We start from the raw sequence: 21,118 nt of genomic DNA, 5'->3' as shown, positions 1-21,118 counted from the left end.
ATCAGTCCCAGGCAACATGGCCAATGGTCACAGATGATGGGACTGTAGTCCAACAACAGAGGGAAGGCCGCAGATTCCACACCCCTGGTATAATGGGTGCTTTTGAATTATGGTGCTGGAGGAGACTCTTGAGAGTCCCATGGACTGCAAGAAGATCAAACCTCTCCATTCTGAAGGAAATCAGCCCTGAGTGCTCACTGGAAGGACAGATCGTGAAGCTGAGGCTCCAGTACTTTGGCCACCTCATGAGAAGAGAAGACTCCCTGGAAAAGACCCTGATGTGAGGACACAAGAAGGGGACGACAGAGGACGAGATGGTTGGACAGCGTTCTCAAAGATACAAACATGAGTTTGACCAAACTGCAGGAGGCAGTGAAAGACAGGAGGGCCTGGCATGCTCTGGTTCATGGGGTCACGAAGAGTTGGACACAACTAAACGACTGAACAACATGCTGCTTTTCAGTGGTGACTTCCTATTTACACAACCCCTGGTGAGGTGTATCTGAATTTTACAAAGAACTTGAAAACATTCTTCTTTACGCAGGCAAGTGGTGTCTGAAGGATACTGTTCCTGGCAACCCTGAGATCACTGGATGAGATCATGTTTTTAATTGGTTTTTGACTTTTAACTGTAACTGCTTTTAGAATGCTTTTTTTTAAAAAATAAAATATTTTTTACTGTGAATGTGTTTGTTTCCCTGGATTTCTTCAGGAGGAGGGGTCAAACAGAATACACATCTTTCTATCCTACCATGAAACTTTCAACATACCTTCAGTTATAGCGACCTTCCAAGGTGCATTCAGCTGCTGGGGGAAGGCACAGACTGAGGGGCACTTAGAGGAACACATGCAACAGCAGTTCAGTATTAGAGAACACACTTTGCATTTCATGAAGAGCTAAGTTCAATTTCCAGCATCCTAGGGAAGCATGGCCGAGAAAGACGTGCCTCAGCTTGACACTCTGGAGAGGTGTGGCTGCTGGAGGAGACAATGCTGAACTGGATGGACCAATGATCTGGTGCAATATAAGGCAGCTTCATACATTCATATGCAAGCAAGCCAGTCATCAACGTTTTTTCAGAGGTCTGGGAGCATCACCTGCCTTCTCTGGTCTACTGGCAGCAAGAGGTACCCCAAGGTGGTCTTGTTGCAATTCCACCTTTGACTAGTTCTGGGTAGCAATGTACTCATTAAATCCCAGCTTAACATCCCTCAAATGGCAAGTTCAAGATCCACTGCAGGCTTGAGTCCTGACACTAATGTAAGCAGAAAGCCACTGAGGCAAGGGCATGCTGAATATTGTTTTTAAGGACAATGATGCTATAAAGTCTCCTGCCCACCCTTCTTTAAATTACTCTGTGCGACTTGCAAGTTTGTTTGGCTTTTTAATTTACAGTTATACTGAAGAGCACAGGATGGCTTTATTTAGTTGCATTCCATGTTTCTCAGCATAACTGCAAATTGAAAATAAGCACTTACGATACTGCTTGTGATCGAGCTAAAGAAGAACTTTATAGTCTGAAATGTTCTAAAATTTGTTCTTAATTACTTTGTGCACATTTTACACAATTAAATTTCCATCTCAAGATTTTGCATTTAGATTGTGCACTGCAGTTAAACCCTCAATTTAGAGGAAAGCAGCCGACAGTTTGGAACATTCAGACATTGGAAACTTTTTTTAAAAAAACAACAACAGACCAAACAAACCCAGACATAACAACTGGATTACCTGAAACTCACATGGTAAGATTTCATTTCCGAGACCAATTTGTAGATTTCTAGATTCAAGGTTTAAAATCGCCTTAACATTCCACTGACAAAGACCCTGATAAATATTAAATACTGCAAGAAGAAGCCCTATCGTTTTTCCTTCCTACCTATACCAATTCCACTGTCCTCTTATTGCTCAGTTTAAAAAAGAATCCAGGAGGATATAACCGCAATTTACTCATGTTAAAGTGCTTTGGAGGTTAAATTGGCAACAAAGAACAAGAGACGCAAACCACCTTGAAATAGGGTTTCAATTAAATGAGAAGGATTTAGTAACACAGGTCCAAAAGAAAAAAAGGGGGGGAGAGTTACAAATTAATTTAATCTTCTGCCTATAGTTCGCAGCTGCACTCCAAAGTGTCTGGGGCTTAGAAACAAAGCAAGGCAAGGCCACTGAGCGGAGGAAGCTTCCATTTTTAATGTACAAGACCATTAGCTGATAACTTGTGGAATGTGCGACCCCTGCAGAGGGCCATGAGCCCGAGTAACAGAGACAGATGAAATGACACGTCTGTTGGAGGCTGCACCTAGGCTAGGGAGAAAGGCCATCAGACCAAGCAAGAAACATGCCCTCTGGGACCTCCAGACAAAAGAGATTAAACCCCAAGTTTAATTCACTTTCACTAAAGCCTTATAAATCAAAAAGAATCACCCAATGCTGCTAAATTCTGCATACACTCACCCAATTACTTTAGGTACGGATGCTCCGTTTTTGAAAAGGCTGTTCCTGATGTAAAGCCTGGGATCTACCTGAGATGAGAGACGTCCAGCTTCAAGTTTGGCTGGCAAGTTGAAATCAATGTATTTAATTCCAGTCCTGGAGAGGAATTCCTGGTGTCTAGAGGCTAAGGCTTTGGGTGCTCTGCATAGCCCACTCCCCCAGTAGTTCTCCAGTTGTTTTGGACTCCAATTCCCATTAGTGCCAATCTCAATGGCCAAAGGCCAGCGATGATGAGATGTATAGTCCATAAACATCTGGAGAGCCACAGAACAACGTAAGAAGAGCTCTTCTGGATTAGCTCAAAGGCCAATCTAAACCAGCTCCCTTTTCTTGCAGTGCTGCACTTCTCACAGTCTTTTGTAGTGTCCATGTTTAGTTCTGCTTCTACTTCCCTCCCCTTTGTCTATCTGCCCCTGAGTCGTATTTGAGATTGTAAGCAACCTGGAGCAGAAAGCCATCCTCTAGCACTCTGTCTAGCACCAGGCACACTGATGGTGCTGTAGAAATAATAAATGATGTGGAAATGCAAAGAAATGGAATTGTAAAGTGCAAGGTCCTGCTGGCAAATCAGACACAGTCCTGCTCAGAGCCAGCCTGCCCGTGAGGTGGGCTGAGGCAGCTGCATCAGGCGGTGGAACACCAAGAGGAGACACTCCTTCTGCCCCTGGCTGAGAAGCGGTGGCAGCAGTGGCTTCTGCCAAGATCTTGTGAGATCTCACCAGAAAGTGCTGCTGTCAGGGCCACTTTTTGCAGGCGCTGCTGCAAGACTCAGGTAAGGGAGGCTTTGGAGGTGCAGAGGTGATGAGACAGGACACGCCACCCCAGTTCTGCTCCTTCCCAACTCTCCCAGCTTCTCTTATTGGGGGAGAGTGTGAAGGGAGATGGGGCTTGAGCTCCCAGCCTGCTGCAAATTTGGCAGGATAGGACTGCCAAGAGCAGGGTGCTAATCCCTTTGTACGCTGGTTTGCCTTAGGCACTTCTGTAACAAAAAAGGAGCTTGAGTAGCAATAAAGATGGCTAATTAGTTGAGTTTCAGAATCCGAGTTTTGTTTAGAGATGGATTTGTAGGAAGACCACATACATATTTCTTTCATTGCTCGTACACCTCTCTGTTCACATAATTGCGTTATTTATTTCCTCAGCACAAAGCCTGCCTACTGTCGCCGAGCAATGAATGCCGGAAAAGAAATGATGCATTGAGGTCTCAACCTGGGCAAACTTTACCTAAACTTACACTTTATTGCAGCTTAGTTCACAATCTTCCCCTAATATAGGGTTACCTCCCAGCGCAGCAAGCGGATAAATCATTCTGGAATATTACTCTGGCTAAGTTTCACTGTGACTGGAGCATATGCGCTTCCAAGCCTCGGAAGCAGAGGCCCATAAAATACACTAATTACTAGAAGTTATGGTCACTGGGTGATTGATAGCACTCTGCAAGGCAACTTCTTCGTTCCCAGCTTTGCTGATGGGCCTCACCCGCCACGGAGGAGGCAATTATTAATTCATGACCCAGGCCTTGGGCAGTGGAACCTTTACTTCCAATTCTACCCCCACGAAAACCACCACAAATGCTGGACATCAGCTTTTGTTGTGACAATGGAGAAGTTGCTTTCAACAAACGACCTTTGTTTAGCAAAAATCACAAGGGAAGAACTAGAATGGTCTGTTTCTTACACACCACACCACTGATTACAAAATTCAATTGGTCCATATGCATCAGCCTGTCTCCCAGTGTGCACATCTCCAAGACCAGTGTACATGGAACCAGTGGAAACTACAGTTCTATAGTCACCTGAATGTTTTAAAAGGGCTGGTTTTCAGCTGCCAAATCCTACATGACTTGACCTCTACATAGCTCAACAGCCTCCGCTCCGCCTCTACAGAGTCTCCATGGTCAACCAAGAGCGCCCTCTTTAGCCTACCATCTGTGTGGCAAGCCTAGATAAAGGCAAACAGAGAAGCTAGCTCTGCAATATTCTTCCTCTTGAGATTCACAAGTAACCAAACAATGTAAAACTTCTCATGACAACAGTTACAGAGCCATGCAAATGCCAAACAATTTTTATGTTTAAATTTAGAGTTTTATAATATTTTATGTTGGATTTGTTTATTTTTTAACCAGTCAACAAACCATCACAAAGCAAGAATTTAACAAAAGGTAAGACAACAACACATTCAGTAAAATTTACACACTCAGTATGCATGAACAAAACTTGCAGGTCTGCATCTCCCTAGCAAGGTGCTGAATTCACCCTTAAAATTTTCCCTAACTTCAATTACTACAGACAAAGAACACACAAGCTACATGTCTATCGTGTCCACTTCTAATATCTAAAAGCTTTACTCATCTCAAACTCTCTGCGTCTCAATTTTTTTTAAACAGAGCTCTCCTCCCCCCCCCCCAATTCTTTATGCATACTTCAGAGAAGTCTAATTTCGCCACTAAGGATGAGAAAAACTACTTCCAGAAGTAGTTGCTCATTTCCTCTAAGATTTTCTTAAGAGGCACCAAGGTTCAGTGAAGACAATTTTTAATCAATAGTTTAATGTCATTTTATATGCCACCGTTTGTATTGTTATTGTAGCCCAGGGTGGCCAACATGGTGTCCTCTAGATGTTCTGGACTATGACTCCCAACAGCCCCACTCAGCATGACAAGTGATCAAAGAGGATGGGATTGGTAGTCCAAAACACCTGGAGGGCACCATGCTGGCTACCCTTGCTGCCGGCAGTTCACCTCTACATAAATAAGAAGAAACTAGATTTCCAGGCTGGGGAGGCATGATCAATGGTGGTAAAAAGCAAAGCAAAGCAAAGCAAGCAAGCAAACAACAATACCCAATAAAGACCAAAAAGTTAGCTTGTGTATCCAGAAATAGTCCAAAGGAACAACAGGGGGCCACCTGCATTAACTCAATAAGTAAGAGATATGCCCTTCAATAATTCAAAGTAATACAAAACAATTGACTGTAAAAGAGAAAGAAATGATATTTTCTTTTCTTTGCCAGCTGTCAGACCAGCTCAGAGCGTCATATGGGGAAAGTACCAGCTCTACAAAACAACCTTCTGTTAGCAGCCTAAACAGAAAGACACAGTCCATTCTGCTTCCAACAGAGCTTGTGTTCATTCTTACCTAACACATGCAAAATCTGGCATCAGAACCAAGTTCCCATTCAGAAGACACTATTTCTCTCTCAAGAAACAGGTTCTGGAGATTGTAATATCACTTCTGGAGAAGATACCCTTTGAGTGCCTTTGCCTATCAAGGTGGTTTTGTGGACGTGCATAGTATTAATTCGGAAATTGGACAGAACTGGAGTCAGCAGCAACTGCATATGGATGAGAAAGGAGTTGGGGTCAGGGAGAGAAGGTCCTGGAAGGATAATAAAAGACTCAGAGGCTCTGGAGATCTGTTTGAAAGGCTCTATGGTTGGACGTAGACTAGCTTTTGGCAATCTGGTGCCCTCCAGATGTTTAAACCTACAACTCCCATCTGCTTCAGCAAGCACAGCTGTGTTGGCTGGGACTGATTGGAGTTGTCATCCAAAACGTCCAGAGGGCACCAGGTCGGCAAAGGCTGATGTGAACTAAGAGATTTCTCTTGAGGCACAAGGCACCAACAGCTTATATTATTAATATATATTTTTAAAGCTGTAAGTCAATTGTTTTGGTCTGCTTGTTACCATAATGGAGTGACTTGCAGCCATCAAATCACTATCTGGTTCCTTGGATAGTTGGTTATAAAATAGTGTTTGGTTCAAAAAAAAAAGTCTAAGGAAGGTTGGAAATGTGGCATGGAAAATAGTTAAAGCAATTTAAAACAAATCATACCGTAGGTACTGAAATGTGCCCAGATCCATCTAATGTGTTCAATTAACAACTACTTAAAATCTTCAAAGAAAGAATGGGGAAATAATGCCACTCTAAATGGGATTAGTTAATACTGACCTTCTATCTTGCAGAAGCAGACACAGAATTAAAAGGGGAGTGACAAGACAGCTTGAATTTCCAACAGTGAACTGAAAGCAACCACTGGCCATGACTTTCTATGGAAGCAGATAGGACTGCATCTCTACAGTGCAAGCTCTCTTTGCCTGGCACTGGAAATCTGAAAGGTGGGCATAATCAGTGCCGGATTTACGTGTAAGCTAAACAAGCTTTAGCTTAGGGCCCCATTCTCTTGGGCCCCCCAAAAATATTTAAAGGAAAAAAACATGGATGTACATTTCCAAAATATAAGATAAAAAACAAAATAGCTTTAGATACCTATTAAGTCCATAAATTACCATATAGCATATAGGTAAAGGTAAAGGGCCCAGTCGTGGCCGACTCTGGGGTTGCGGCGCTCATCTCGCTTTATTGGCCAAGGGAGCCGGCGTACAGCTTCCAGGTCATGTGGCCAGCATGACTAAGCCGCTTCTGGCGAACCAGAGCAGCGCACGGAAATGCCTTTTACCTTCCCGCTGGAGTGATACCTATTTATCTACTTGCACTTTGACGTGATTTTGAACTGCTAGGTTGGCAGGAGCAGGGATCGAGCAACGGGAGCTCACCCCGTCGCGGGGATTCAAACCGCCAACCTTCTGATCGGTAAGTCCTAGGCTCTGTGGTTTAACCCACAGCGCCACCCGCGTCATATATTCAACACAAAAAACAGCGACAATTTGTTGTTGACAAAGGACAGCTGGACATATAAAGGGCCCCATCACCTTCAGTAGCTTAGGGCCTCATCAAACCTAAATCCGGCCCTGGGCATAATGACTCTAGCAGCAAGGCTCTCCAGGATTTCGGGAAGGAGTATTCCAGGGTTCCAGTTTTACCTGGAAATTGAATATGGGACCTTCTGCATGCAAAACATGTGATCTACCACTGCAGTACTGAGGGTTGCATTGTTTTAAGACATGGAGAGCCAGTGATGGACACAAGGGCATTCCTAGATTACATTGTTATTGATAACAATGCTGAAGATAACTAATAATAATGATTTGTGTAACACTTTTCAGTGTGAGACCATAAGCTGTTTTGTCACCCTGCGCCTGCATGGTATGTACTAGAAAAATGCCACTTTCTGGTGTCCAGACAGAAATGTCAACATGGGGAAGAAGCTCAAACAAAACACCCTTAACAATTGTTGCAAAAAGCTCTGGGGAGGTTTTACAACACAGAGGAGACAACAGTGGACCCAGCACAATATTACAGGACTCATAACTAGGTCCCAAGAGATGCCTCATGCCTCGCTCGTTGCTGTCCAATTTATCTTTTTTAATAGTACCAGGAAAGGGGGAAAACCCACCAATCCTCATGCTTCAGTTTTCAAAGCAAGAACATTTCAAGAAAGGCCAGCCACTTCCACCAAAACATTTCCCATGGAGATAAAGCAGCCTTCCCCAAACTAACGTTAAGGGTATAAGAAAAGTCTAGCTGGAGCAGACTGGTGTCTGACATTCTGTTCCTTCAGTGGCCACCCAGATGCCCCAGGGAGAACCTGAGTGCAAAAAAGCTCTCCCCACTTGTTCCTCCCCAGCAACCAGAATTCAGAGGGATGTTGCTTCTGATAGCAGAGACAGTACACAGCCATCGTGGCTAGTAATAGTAGTAGGATTTATTGGGAAATAAATTGTGAAAGGCTTAATTTTCAACCTGTACTGGGCCAGGACTTGCATCTCCAAGGAATTAACACCCTCCAAACCAGAAGTCCCCTACTGTGGGCTTGTCAGAGTGAACTGTAACTTAGGGAGGCTTGATCATGTGATGCTGCCTAATACCATGTCAAACAACTGGTCCATTCAGCCAAGTACCATTTACTCAGCCTGGCAGCAACTTTCCAAAGGCTCTGACAAACAATGTTTCTTCCCAGTCCTAGCAATGCCAGCAGCTGAACCTGGGACCTTCGACAAGCAAAGCACATGCTCTACCACTGAACTATAGCTTTCTCATGTATCTACATCTGTAATGTAACACATTCTAAGCTTCCTTCTCTCTTCCACTGATTTTCTCAGATATTCTCTGGGTCAAAACCTGATAAGGCCTATTTGCCGTTTACTGTTTACCACCCCCTCCCCTTCAAAATAAAGTAGCTTTAAGATACAATTGCGTCCTGCAACTTCTTTTCCTTCAAAATGGAAACAACCCAATGACACACACTTTTTAAAAAGTGAGAATAGAAACATGAAGGGTAGTTTAGGGTACACAATACTGAGCAAAATGGATAAATAGTCTGACTTGGTAGCAGGCAGATCCACACATTTTGCTCCAAGCTTAGAAGACTAAAATAAATTTCAGGTTGACAACAGAGTTCAAGCAGGCTCTGAAGCATTACTGCACTGCTGTCAGGCTGGGTTCTTTTCCCCTACACAACGATGCAAAGAGTAGCCTTTTTTAGGGCCTTTTAGGAGTGAGCAGAATGCATTAGCTGCTCAGAACAAATGGCCTCACATGTCTCAATTCTCTTTTTATTACCCTACCATATGACTAATGAATCTACAGTATAGAAGTAGTCTATTGCCATCCAGAAGAATATCAGCCATCCTCTATCTCGGGCCCTCCAGATGTTTTGGACTATAACTCCCAATAGCATCAGGTAGCACAGCCATTGGGAGCTGCGGTCCAAACATTTGCAGGGCCCCAGGTGGGGGAAGGTTGGTAAAGATTGTTGCCCAGACTAGGACCAGCAGTTTTCCTGGTTACCCCAGAAACTTTCAATATTAGATCTCAGCCCTGACACACATAAAGCAATTGTTCAGAAGCGAGTGCACCTGCTTTCACAGAATGCCTCAATCTCATGACTCAACCCACTGGATGCATATGGGATCAAGGACTCTGACACATTTCTAAGCTCTGGCATCCTTTTTTTTCTGAATAAAAGAAGTGCAGAGAAAACCTCTTTAGCTTTATTACCCAAGGGATCTAAGGAACACACTAGCTCAATGACACAAAGTCTGGCTCAAAAGGGATGTTTGGAAATTCCAACATAAACTCCAGCTGTCCTCTCCAAATGCTCCCTGGCCCACCCCAGTGTCAACAGACAGTGTGACTTTAATGGCAATGACCTTGCATGGCTTCCTGGAGCATCACCTTCACCTTTCTAAAGCCATTTTCCCTCGCTCTCCTCATTTAACACATCACTCAAACCACTTCAATAAAACAACGATCATGTTGAGGAGAGGTCTCCGAGGAGCAGATGACACACCAATTAACAAAGCACACAGAGACAAATTGTTCCATGCTTCTGACTCAGGAGAGAAAAGCAAGCAGAAGGCGAAGAAGAGGAAAGGAAGTTTGTTCAAGAAGAGGCAATAAGCAGACCCTCCCTGTGCAAAGAGATGGCACTACCCAGGCCCAGGGCTCTTTGAACAAGCTCTCTGGTGTTAAGTTTAACTATCCCCGCTATAGGACTCAAACATTTAGTTGTGGGGGGAGCAGATTACTTATCTGAAGTCATCATGCAGTGTTAGCAACAGGAAGCAGAAAGGGGCCCTCCCATTTTATCATAATAACTATGTGTGGTATGTCAAGATGAGAAATGAGCTTAACACATGGGATGGAGGTTCAGGTCAAGCCAAAGCCATAGGCCATGTTTTGTAACATTCTGAATTATCCACATTATAATTGTGGTTGCAGCTAAGAGTAGATTACCATCCAGGTCATAAAGCATATTAATGATGGCCATGATATACAAATTTTACTCATCGTGCAAAAAAAACTTCAAATGAACACTCTTAACTGCAACAGCAATACCTCAAAATGTTACAGAAACCTGGCCGATGTCTTTGGCCTGATCAAGCTAGGCATGAGCTGAGCCCCCAATTCCTGCACCCTCCAGTTTTCTGGCACTGGATTGGTCCATTTCACTTACCTGCGAAGCATGCCCAACCTAACATTTGGCAACCCAAGTTGTAGGAATGGAACAACAATAGAGGCAGAACTGAAATTTAATTTCATTCTATGGGCTAGATTCAACTAAGATGTTGTACTGGTGCAATGGGGTTGCACTCCCTCAAAACAAAAAACAACAACAAAAAACCCTGCTCCCTGTGCATAATAGTGCAGGGAGAGGATGGGGAAAACAGTTCCCTCTGGCAAGCAGAAAAGCTTGTGTTGATAGAACAATGGCTTTAGCACATCATTGAATCCCATCCATAGGCTATAAGATGATGTAGCCAGTATGGGGTCTTTCCAACCTCAAGATAAAAACCTCTAGAGAAACTTCTTTCTGAAGAACAAATCCTTTCTAAATAAAACACAGAGATTAAACAATGGTTGTTAAATACTATTCAACATGCAAAAGGATGCTCCAAAGTGCAGTCACTTTGTAATCTTAGTCCCAGTTCACAGGTTTACAAATCCCTCACAAAGAATAACCCTGTACTCCCATTAGCTTCCCAAATGGTGTGCGAGCTGGGCTATCCATGCTGATGCCTGGTCCTCTAGTAGCCCCCATTCCACAGGATGCCTCTCCCTCAAAAGAAGGGAGGAAGGGATTGATCCTCTGTGGCTTGGGCATCAACATGGATTACTTAGCTCACACATTATTTCCCCCATGCAAAAATTTCATATGCAGGATCTCTTTAAAAACACCCAAGCCTGCATGAATCAGGAATCAAAACCCAATTGTGTTCTTCTTATATAGTTGAAAAACAAACATATAAAGGCACCTACCTCCATGAAGGAAATCCCTAGGCTCCAAACATCAGAATGAATTCCATACTGCTCTCCTGAAATGCGTTCTGGCTGTTAAAAGGAAATGGGGAGAGATAACTGAACCTAATGAAATGTCCAGGAATAAAAACACAACCTTAATTAGAGAAGGAAAGTGAAAACTTAAGATTCTCAAAATTTGATAAAAATGTTTGAAAGCATGCATTCTGCTGAATTTATTTCAACAGCAAAAACAGACTTTTAAGGACTTTTCTCTTCACTCTAATTGGGACCCATAAGATAAGCTCCCATGTAGGTTATGTTGGCAGGAGAGGGAACAACAATCCTAGCTGCACAATCAGAGTATGAGCGGCAACTTTAGAGGGCAATTGTATCACAAGGATGCAAGGAGTGGGACTTAAGAGGTGAAACTGGAAACGTTTGAGCAAGCAGCACAACTGGCAGAGAGTGGAATGGTGAGAAGCCAAAAGTTGCTTGGGGTTTGAGGGACAGCACTCTTTTTCAGAGTGGAGCTGAAAAGGAAGGAAGAAAGCATGAAACATGTGGCCAGCTTAACTGGGGTGGGTTATCAGCTTAACTGGGGTGGGTTATCAGTGTTGGTGGGGCATTTAGAATTGCAAACCAAGAGCCAATGGGTTGGCAGAGAGTACACCACGCTTGACCCAGTTACTACCCCAAAGGCAGCATGCCAGCCTCAGTTGTATGTAGCTTTGCCAAGCATGGCCAAACTGCACTGTGCAGTCTTGTGACATACAATACTGGATGGAGTTACAGTATCATGTGTAGCTTCACCTACTCAGGGCTAGTATTCCTTGTGTTTCTGACTGCTCTTATACAGCACCAGGACCACCATTCTCCCATTGCAACTGAGCAACCAAAATGTCACCGGGGAGGCTGACCTTTCCAACTGCAGTACCCCTAAAAATGCTACCACAGGGCAACTTCCTGGGAGCACCCTAAAAGCAGCCCTCACTATACGGACCCTTCAATATACTTATTTCTATCCCAGAATCTCTGATAGTTAGAATAAATCTATCCTTATAGACAACAAATCAATCAAAATAAAATTAGATGCCGTAAACTACTCAGGACATCACTTTCCCAACAATGCTCACATATGCATCTCTATTTTCATGTCGTCTGTCTTATGCAAGTTACGAGCATATCTGTATGAATGTGTGAAGCAAGCAAGGAGGGTGTCCACAGAAAACCAGCTCTTGTTTAACTGTTCCCAAGCTAATGTACATTGCAACCTGCAAATAAAAGAGGTTCAGCTCACACCAATTAGCGGCAAGTTTAATACCGCTCAAGACAGCAAGGAACGCAAAATAGCCAGCCAGCTCTTTTACTCAAAAGCTGTGCTCTAAGTATTGCCAAGGTCAAGTACAGTGTGAAATGCAACAATAAAAAGACTCGACAAGACTCTCTTTCCCACTGTGCTGTTAATGCACCTGTCTAGTTCAGGCACCTTGCACAACTCCTTTCCCCCTCCACTCTATAATAACCCAGAAGCCTTTAGAGAAAACAAACGCACCCAAATTAGTGCCAGTCGAACGTGCTCAAGGATGCTTCCTCTCAGCTGCTAATCCCAGGTCAGGAGCTTTTAGCGCCAAGTAAACGTTAAGTAAAAAACACAGACACAATGGCCTAAATGGTCTTTAAGACTCAGCCTTCTAGACAGTACAGAGAGCAGAATCCTCCCAGAAGCAAAGCACATGTAGAGAACAGACCATAGCACTTCTGAGCTGAGTCCCTATGAACAAAGGCAAAGCAGTAGCGGTGTTCTGGAAAGGTGAGCCTTTCCTGTCCTGAGCTTATCATGGACTGTAGGGCTTGAACTGGGGGTCTGAGAGGTCAGACTCTAGATCCCTCCACTGTCAGAGGCAGTATGCCTCTAAATACCTGTTAGTGGGAATCACAAGTGGGGACTCTCAGGTCCTGCTGGCAGGTTTCCCACTGCAGCATCTGGTTGGCCAATCTGAGAACAGGATGCTGGACTAGAGGCCTGCTTCAGCCTGATCCAGTAGGGATATTCTTATGGTTTTATGAAAAGCTAGTCAGGGGAGGGAACTACAGGCAGTTAATCCTGGAGAGCCAATTCCAGCTTCTGCCCTCCAAAGAGCTCCCAGGTGTCAGGGAAGAGTTAGAAGTTTTCAGTTTATCAGAGGGAGAAAGCATTCCCCAAGGGGGGAGGGAGAGCAGTGAATCTAATAGAAGGGAGCAAGAGGAACAACAGGGAGGGACTGGCTGTTCACAGGAAAGGCAAGGGTTAAGGTCTAGCTCAGATTCGGAGGAGAGGAGATACAGGCCAGCTCTAGCCAGGAGGTTAGAAAAAAGAGCGGGAAAACGAAGGGAGAGGCGCCTTCGCCATTTTGAGGGTGGCTGGTCATGGAGAAGCAGAGCTCAGAAGGTATCTGAAATAAGTGACTCTGAGGAAGAATAGTTAAAGTTGAGAACCGTTTATAAGATTGTTTTGTTAATACGCAATATAAAGTTTTATAAAGAACAAGAAGCATTTGTGTGGTGATCTGAAGAGGACAACGACCAGTCCTGACACCAGGTCTGCTTCTCTTCCCTCAGGTTGTACAACCTGCCACTGAGGGCAGCCACCAGGCTCTCCAGACAGGCAATAATGTCCCCTCTGTCATGTACAGAGGCAACCTTGGTAGGGCTCATGTTAGGTCAGTTCTGGTAACAAACATTTCAGAAGTCCATAAATTACTCTCGAAAAGCACTTCACTTTCTCCTTTCTAATCTTCTTCTCAGAGTGGTTTCAAAGACCTGACAGCTATGTCAGCTGAAATGCCATCAAATCTGCACAAGTACACGTGTGTGTTGCAATTTTATAGGAGCAGCAAAAGGGGGAAGAGCGCAGAATGTAATAGCGCTGCAGAATTTCACTTCCTAAAAACCTCCGTTAAAAACAGTTAAGTTCCAACCTTTATGGCTGCAAACACTTGCTAAGCAATGCCAGTTTGGAAAGAGCACAATATTTCAGTGGTCTGCCTATCCCTTGCTCTTCTCTGTAACTTAGAAGTAGTAGAATAAATTATGCAAAATAATTTTAAAAATCACAGAATAAATTATGCAAATAGGCTCAATTTGCCTCATTCATACAGGGCATAGCTTTCCTTAGCAGACAATTTGAATAGCCTGGACACAGAATTATATAGAATAAAGCAGTACCCACAGTTTTTTGGAATCTCTCTGCCACTCAACTTTGGAGGATTTTTTATTGTTATCACTCGCAAGCTGAATTACTGGCACGTTTTCCTCCATACCTTGATTGAAATTTGGTTCCCACTAGGGAACAAACAGAATGGCTCTGTGGGCAGATCAAACTGTCAGGTTGCCATCCCTGCTTCAGATCTGAAGCTGTTAGGGTAGGGATTTGTCTGCCTTTAACCTTTTTTCACAGTATAATTTTAAGCAACAATCATTCTCTTAAGAAGAAGATTGATTCCAGGTAGGAACTTGTCTCACAGTATCCATACAGCCCTGTTGCTTAGTCACCAGCTTGCAAATTTGTTACAGTGAGCTGCCAGCACCACAGCTGAAAGGCCAGAGGGAGGGCAGAAGCATCCTTGACATCTTGAGGCAATGTTTCTGAGCTGCTTCCACGCCAGGTGACAGAAGGCCAGCCATGAGACACCTGATCCACCACTAAATGTGCCCCTCTGAACACCTCCTCAAGCAGAGAGCTTGAAGCAGTAGGTGGGGGAAGGCCAATTTCCTTCACTAACGAAGGCGCAGAAACTTTACTAACAAGAAAAAGCTGCTGCTCAACTCTTTGGAAAAGTGTGTGCGTGTTTATCCAAGGTAAGCTACTCCTAGTATAAATTTCACAAAGTTAAGGTTAGACATATGTGGGGACTGTTGCATCTGTTTTGTGTTACAAGCTCTTCTTAGTTTGAGACCAAGTCAATTGGCTTCTGCTGTTTGCATTCTGCTCAGCCCCATGTCAGCCCTCCAAACAACAAAGGCGCTGTAAGGAGCCCACAAAACAGTTACATCTGTCCATCTCATCTCCTGTGCACCAGATGGAACAGGATACAGTTCTGTCCCTCTCTTCGTTCCTAGTGTTATATGCATCCCCCCTTTCTTTCAAGATTACACCAAAAAAAATAATCTGATGACTGGCAACAAATTCATTCAAGCAGCAAAGCAGTCCTAACAGAAGAACTGACAAAACATCTTACAGCTTTAATCCTCATTTTTTTCAATTAACAGATGGATGCATCACAGTCATCCGTAAACAATAAGAAAAGAAGTAATTTCTTTAATGCACACCTGGGAAATAGATGTGTAATCGAGGTTTGTACATTAAAAGGAATAATACAATTTAATTATTACAGCTATTTAAAGTCATCCAGAAGAAAAGCTGGAGTTGGGTAGAATAATTTGTTTGAAGTCCTCCCACTGCTTAAATCAGAGTGTTCCAGCTTTTGAGGAGATAGAGATGTGGCAACCGGCAAGCTGGACTTATCAAAAGCAATACCTTTAAAGCCCTTTTACATATTTGCCATTCTGTACTTTAGGACGTTAAGTGATCCAAATACATTTGCTAGAAAAATGTGAAGCGAATCAATGATTGCAAAAGAAAGAAAAAATAGTATCTGCAGTTTTCACAATTCAAGATTACTCATATTCCTGCTTAGAGTGCAGGAAATATTTCCTCTTTAAGCAGAAAGGTGAAGGCAATGGAGTGCCAGCAATGACATTGTTCCTGCAAAGAGGGAGCCTGTGCTCAAGGCATTTGGCAAACCCAACGAACCACCTTCATCTGTGGTGCAGGCAGGGTCCCAGAATAGCAGAGGCCAATCTCTATCATTTGGACTAGCATTTGAGCACACCCAACCTGTGCACATGCCCAAGCACAATTAAAAGTCACGTATTCATAACGTCTATTCTCAAGATGCCTGGAACACTGAACTATATATCAGAGATAGGAATGGAATGAGGGCATGCACTAGAGTAATGTTCCCCAACCTGGTGCCCTCCAGCTGTTTAGGACTACAACTTCCCTCAGCTTCAGCCAGAGGATGGCTGCACCTGAGCATGAACACCAGAAGGCAGGAACAACTGTTACAGCTGACCAGGCAAGAGCAAAAAGGCTAATCCACAGGCTTTATGCTGCCGGCCATTTGCAGAGGCTGATCTCTCACACTTCTGTTCTCTTTAGTACCTGAAGAGGCACCAAAAAGCTTACCAGGAAAGCACTTAGTTAGCCTGTGAGGTTTCCTTTCAAGGTCCTAGAGACTCTGTAACAGCAGCAAGCCAAGAATTACAACCCACACCCACCCTCTTGCCTTCCTACATGGCGACAGCCCACATGTGGCATTTACCCCCACCCAAGAGCTTCAAAACACAACCAAGAATCATTTTTATTGGGTTAATGTTCTATTATTTCTGTATCACTTTCCCCATTATTTTTACAACCCCGAGTTACACTGAAGAAGCGGACAGGGCCTTCATGGTGGAGCACGGAACTGAACACAAATCCCCCCAAATTAGATGGATCTCTCGTGAACCACACATGCTCCTTCTTTGCACACCCAAACCCCCTCTGCACATGGGGCTTTCCATTTGTTATGGGGTAGACCCACAGAGCTGCCTCATCTGTCAAAGGGAATGAGTTGACCTTGCAGGCACAGGAGTTTGGTATGTGCACTTTAGCCTTCTATATTACTATTCCTCATGTCACATTAAAAAACACACACTTTCCTTATTTCCATATCTGTTTACTAAGAAAGACTTAAGACACCTAACAGCAGAAGTAACAGCACCCGAACTAAAAACTACAGACAAAATTGAGCAGCCCACTAAAGGCTATTTGTCTGCAACAGAAGTATCTGCATACATTTACTTACCGCCATATAAGCATTTGTCCCGACATACGTCTTGGCTATGGAATTCACCAGCTATCAGACAAAACAGCCTGTTAGAGCCATATAAAGATAATGTGGGAATAAAACGGGCAATTATTCCTCATTTAACCTACAATCATTCCATGTATAAATCAGCTAAAAATTATATAAAGTGTGTATGTGTGTGTGAGGAAACAAATTTGCCTGTGAAGGCATTAAAAATGATTAAATCTCTCTTTCCTTTTGAACAAGAGCCCTAATTTAAAACAACCACAGTATTTCACTTTATGGCAGATAACCTTAAAGACAATTCTCTTTTAAACAGGATGCTTAGAGATTTTAGTGCTCCACCAACCAGTTGGATATAAATAGTCAATTGGAAGGAGGGTTTTTATTTTATTTTATTTTCAGCACATCCAGTCAGCCGTCCTCCTCCCCCCACTGTCAGCTGGCTCAAGATGTGAATAAAGCCACCTTCATTATCAGGCTGGAATGAACACTAAATATGCTGGAGGGACAACAGACTTTGACAACGTATAATACAGCAGTGACCTTCTCTTTGGTCCTCATGTTTGGCTGGGAGGAAAGGTGGCTGCAATTCAATTCAACATTGCAGCAAGCTCATGGGTCAGTATCACAGAGGTTCTCAAGGGAAGCCCAAAATGGAAATTAATTAAAATTTGTGCTGCACATTGTTGAAGCCCACCACCATTGTTGCTCCCAATATTAATTTTTACTGTGGGCCAGTTGGGCTCCCCAGGCGATCCTCCCGCTCTGCCCTCCCTTTTGTTTGATCCAAACGCTTTCAGAGCCAAGCTGCATATCAATGAAGTTTGCTATTCGTAAGTAGTAATTACAATATCAGCAGTTTTTACTGTCATTAAACAATGAACAATCATATTCTGATGAAGAAAAGTCACCAGGAGATTAAAAAAAAAAGGGGATGAATCCCCCATTCCCAGCAGAGCCAAGCTTGCTTGCAAGGGGCTCTGCTTGTCTTGTGGCCAGTCTGGAAAACACAAGCTAACAGGAGGGATATAAATGAAAGGGCAGAAGAAATGAAGGTACCTGTGTGCTGACCCCAAAGTCACATAACTTGACTTGGCCTCTTGTGTTCACCAACATATTTGAGGGCTTCACATCTGTAAGGGGACAGCAACACATGATAAGGAAGCAAAGCCATACAGCATTCACACTACATTAAATATAGCTTACTATATATAGCTTATCATTTATAAAGAGACATAAAGTTTTCTGGCTGCTGTACTAAGTTTATTGAAACACACACACATCTGTGCTTGCAGGCTTAGGGCTCATCCACACTCATATGGGACTCATATTTTGATATGTACCAATTAATTCTCCAATGTCTAAGAGCTTTTCTTGTTGTTCTGCAGCAGTGCCTTGCAAAAAAAAAAAAAAAAAAAAAAACCCAACCCAATCTTATCTGCTGAGTCAGACCTTATAACTTGCATTAGTCACTGGACCCAGTTTCCCCCTTGAACCCACTCACATGTGCATTTGGCTTTCTGAAGCTTGCCCAGAAGATAAATCAGCTCTCAGGCTGAAAAAGGTCCCCACCTCTAAGCTAAATGAATGGCATGGAGGACTGCAGTTGTGCTGGGGGTTGAGGTTTACATTCTTCAAAAATGTCCCAAATAGGGGCCATAAGCTCTTTGGTAGGGTGCGTGTTTTGCCATCTCTGCTCTAGAGTGAGATTTCTCTAAATCTTAAAAACAGACAGATAGTGGAAACAATTTCCAGAGGAGAAGCATTAATCAACAGAGAGTACTGTGGTACCTTAAAAGCCTAATACATTGCCACAATAAAAATTGCTACCTTTTTAGGTGCAACAAGACTCTTCATTATTTGTGTAAAACCAACCAGGCAACATAGTATCTACCACAATTTTTATTGGAATTTTTAAAAAATGCACCTTTATTTCTTCAAGAAAATAAGTAAACCTAGAGAAAGCACTGTGTGTGTGTGTACAATGTTCTCCCAGAGCATCTGTTTTGTGATTAACACTTCCATTTTGAATGTGGAAGAATTTAAACAAGAGCCAAAATGGAACATTATGTGCCCATCATCACAAGTGTTTCCTTAATACCAATTATTTATATGAGACAAGCCTTATGGAGGATGAACAGATGCCTTTTCATTCCACCTCCATCTGAGCTATTTTTTACCAGGCTACTGGATAAATGGCATGTGGGCAACTCTATTCTAGCTGTTACAAAAATGTCAAGGAGAGGGTCAAGAAGTTGAATGCAGTTGCCTTATTCAATACCAAATAGATATTTTTAAAATCCATTTTATTCAAAATATTTTTTAAAAACAAAAGCCACCCTCTCCTCTTGAATTGCACACAAGCATTAGAGTGCAGAATTCCAAAGTTCAAGGAAACTGAGAAATACAAAACCCTGTTTGAGATGTGAATTGCTAAGAGATAATTATCAGCAGCAACACATATCTACATATACATATGAATTTATGTTTCACCCCGCCCCCCCGTGCATTAGCAGTAACAGCAGACAAATTGTCGCTGCTGTTCTGACCCTGGTCGCCTGCTCCCTCTGGAGGTTGCTGGCTATTCTAAGAGCTCAAGGGTGGGTTCACAAATTAGCTCATTTAGGACTATCTCTGCTCTGCAAAATCTGCAGTTTGAGGGTTTACACTGGATAGTTTTCATTATGCATATCAGCCACTGATGGCAGATTGAGGTGCTCCAGTTGAAAAGGCCAGGCTGATACCTCAGCAAGAGAAGTTTGTCACCATGGGATGCATCTGTCATACTTCTCACCTGTACATCAGGTGGGACATCCATTTGGGAGGCCCTGGCGACTGGTCATTACCCAGAAGGAGCCAATCAGCTCCAAAGCAGGGAACAACAAACTACAATACTGGGGCCTGAACAGCTGTTGTAAGGTGCCAAATCACAACTCTATGGCTCACATACTACTCTGAGAAATTATTCTCGATGGGTGCATGGCCAGAGAAATATCAAAATGTAAATTGCTTTTGATGATATTTATAATATTTCAACCATCATCAGCAATTTCCACTCCTACAATTTTCAGCTATGTTCCAAAACCCTGAACCCCATCCCAGACTGTGCTTATGTGCACCAAGCCAAATTTTAACTTTATGCAACAGATGAAGTAGGTTGCTCCCTTAACCCCCCCCCCCAAAACCCTTCATTCTACCAGAAACCTGTTAATCTTGAATACATCATAGTGATTCCTTTTCTGAAACTAAACAAACTATTATATGCACTGGAAAAATGCAAAAACAAATCCACAACTCACCTCTATGTAAAATTTTTAAACTCCATAAATATGTAAGGCCTTTAACAACCTGCAAACAGGAGAGAGAAAGGAATGCTCAAAGGTATGAATTTTCATTTACTAGAGTTAAAACTGGAATCTACCATGATATAAAAATCACAACCAAAAGAAGTCAGATTTTGGCCACCTTTGAGGAAATGTATCAATGTGTACTTTATATTTTTTCCCTCCCTTTGAGGATCAAAATTATCAGCCACTAATAGCTTTTTAAAAGTTAATCACCTTTGCTATATCTTGTGGTAGCACATTCCATGCTTTACTGGAATTCCTGTAATGGAGTGTGAAGAAGCCACAGAAAAGTGGCCCTTGTGTGATCGACACTTATGCACACCCTGTAACAAAAAGCATCTCAAGGCACATGCCTAGAAAAAATGCATTTCTTCTTGTCTTTCTATAGAGCCAATCCAATCAAAAGCTAAGGAATTTAAACCGACAGGGTGTGGAACTTCTTACTTCCTTACCCCTGTAAATTTTATTCCTAAATCTGTACCATTGCTTTCAAATACCTTGCAAATTTTATAAAGCCTTGTCTAGAATGATACCCTAAAAACCTGATTTTTTTGTTGCCTCCTTTCTGTTGGGTCAGCATTTTAACATGGAACATCTTTCTTGCAAAATTCTGCTAGCTATTCTACACATTTGCATTCATCTTCCTGATTCAAATGTGCCGCTGACCAAGTCTCAAAAACAACAAAATTTTAATTCTTAGAACCAATAAAAGTTACTTCCTTAGAATTCTGAAAAATCTTTTA

At 42.8% G+C, this 21,118-nt stretch overlaps 1 protein-coding gene across 7 annotated transcripts in view; it reads right to left on the bottom strand.

The window, feature by feature from the left end:
• MAP2K5 (mitogen-activated protein kinase kinase 5) overlaps positions 1 to 21,118 on the bottom strand; it is a 126,065-nt gene that overhangs the window by 53,073 nt on the left and 51,874 nt on the right. For all 7 annotated transcript variants that reach the window (XR_014504579.1, XR_014504580.1, XR_014504581.1 and 4 more), the window contains exons 13-16: positions 20,328 to 20,376; positions 18,088 to 18,161; positions 17,023 to 17,073; positions 11,153 to 11,224 (exon numbers count right to left, since the gene is read on the bottom strand). Coding sequence is in view for 4 of the 7 variants with exons in the window: in XM_083412140.1 (XP_083268266.1) it covers positions 11,153 to 11,224; positions 17,023 to 17,073; positions 18,088 to 18,161; positions 20,328 to 20,376 (246 nt within the window). In the remaining 3 variants the exon portion in view is untranslated. The remainder of the gene's footprint in view (positions 1 to 11,152; positions 11,225 to 17,022; positions 17,074 to 18,087; positions 18,162 to 20,327; positions 20,377 to 21,118) is intronic.

Source organism: Podarcis tiliguerta (genome assembly GCF_965153285.1).
Source record: "Podarcis tiliguerta genome assembly, chromosome: 14".
Classification (NCBI taxonomy): Eukaryota; Metazoa; Chordata; class Lepidosauria; order Squamata; family Lacertidae; genus Podarcis; species Podarcis tiliguerta.
This window is presented reverse-complemented; position numbering and strand designations above follow the sequence as displayed.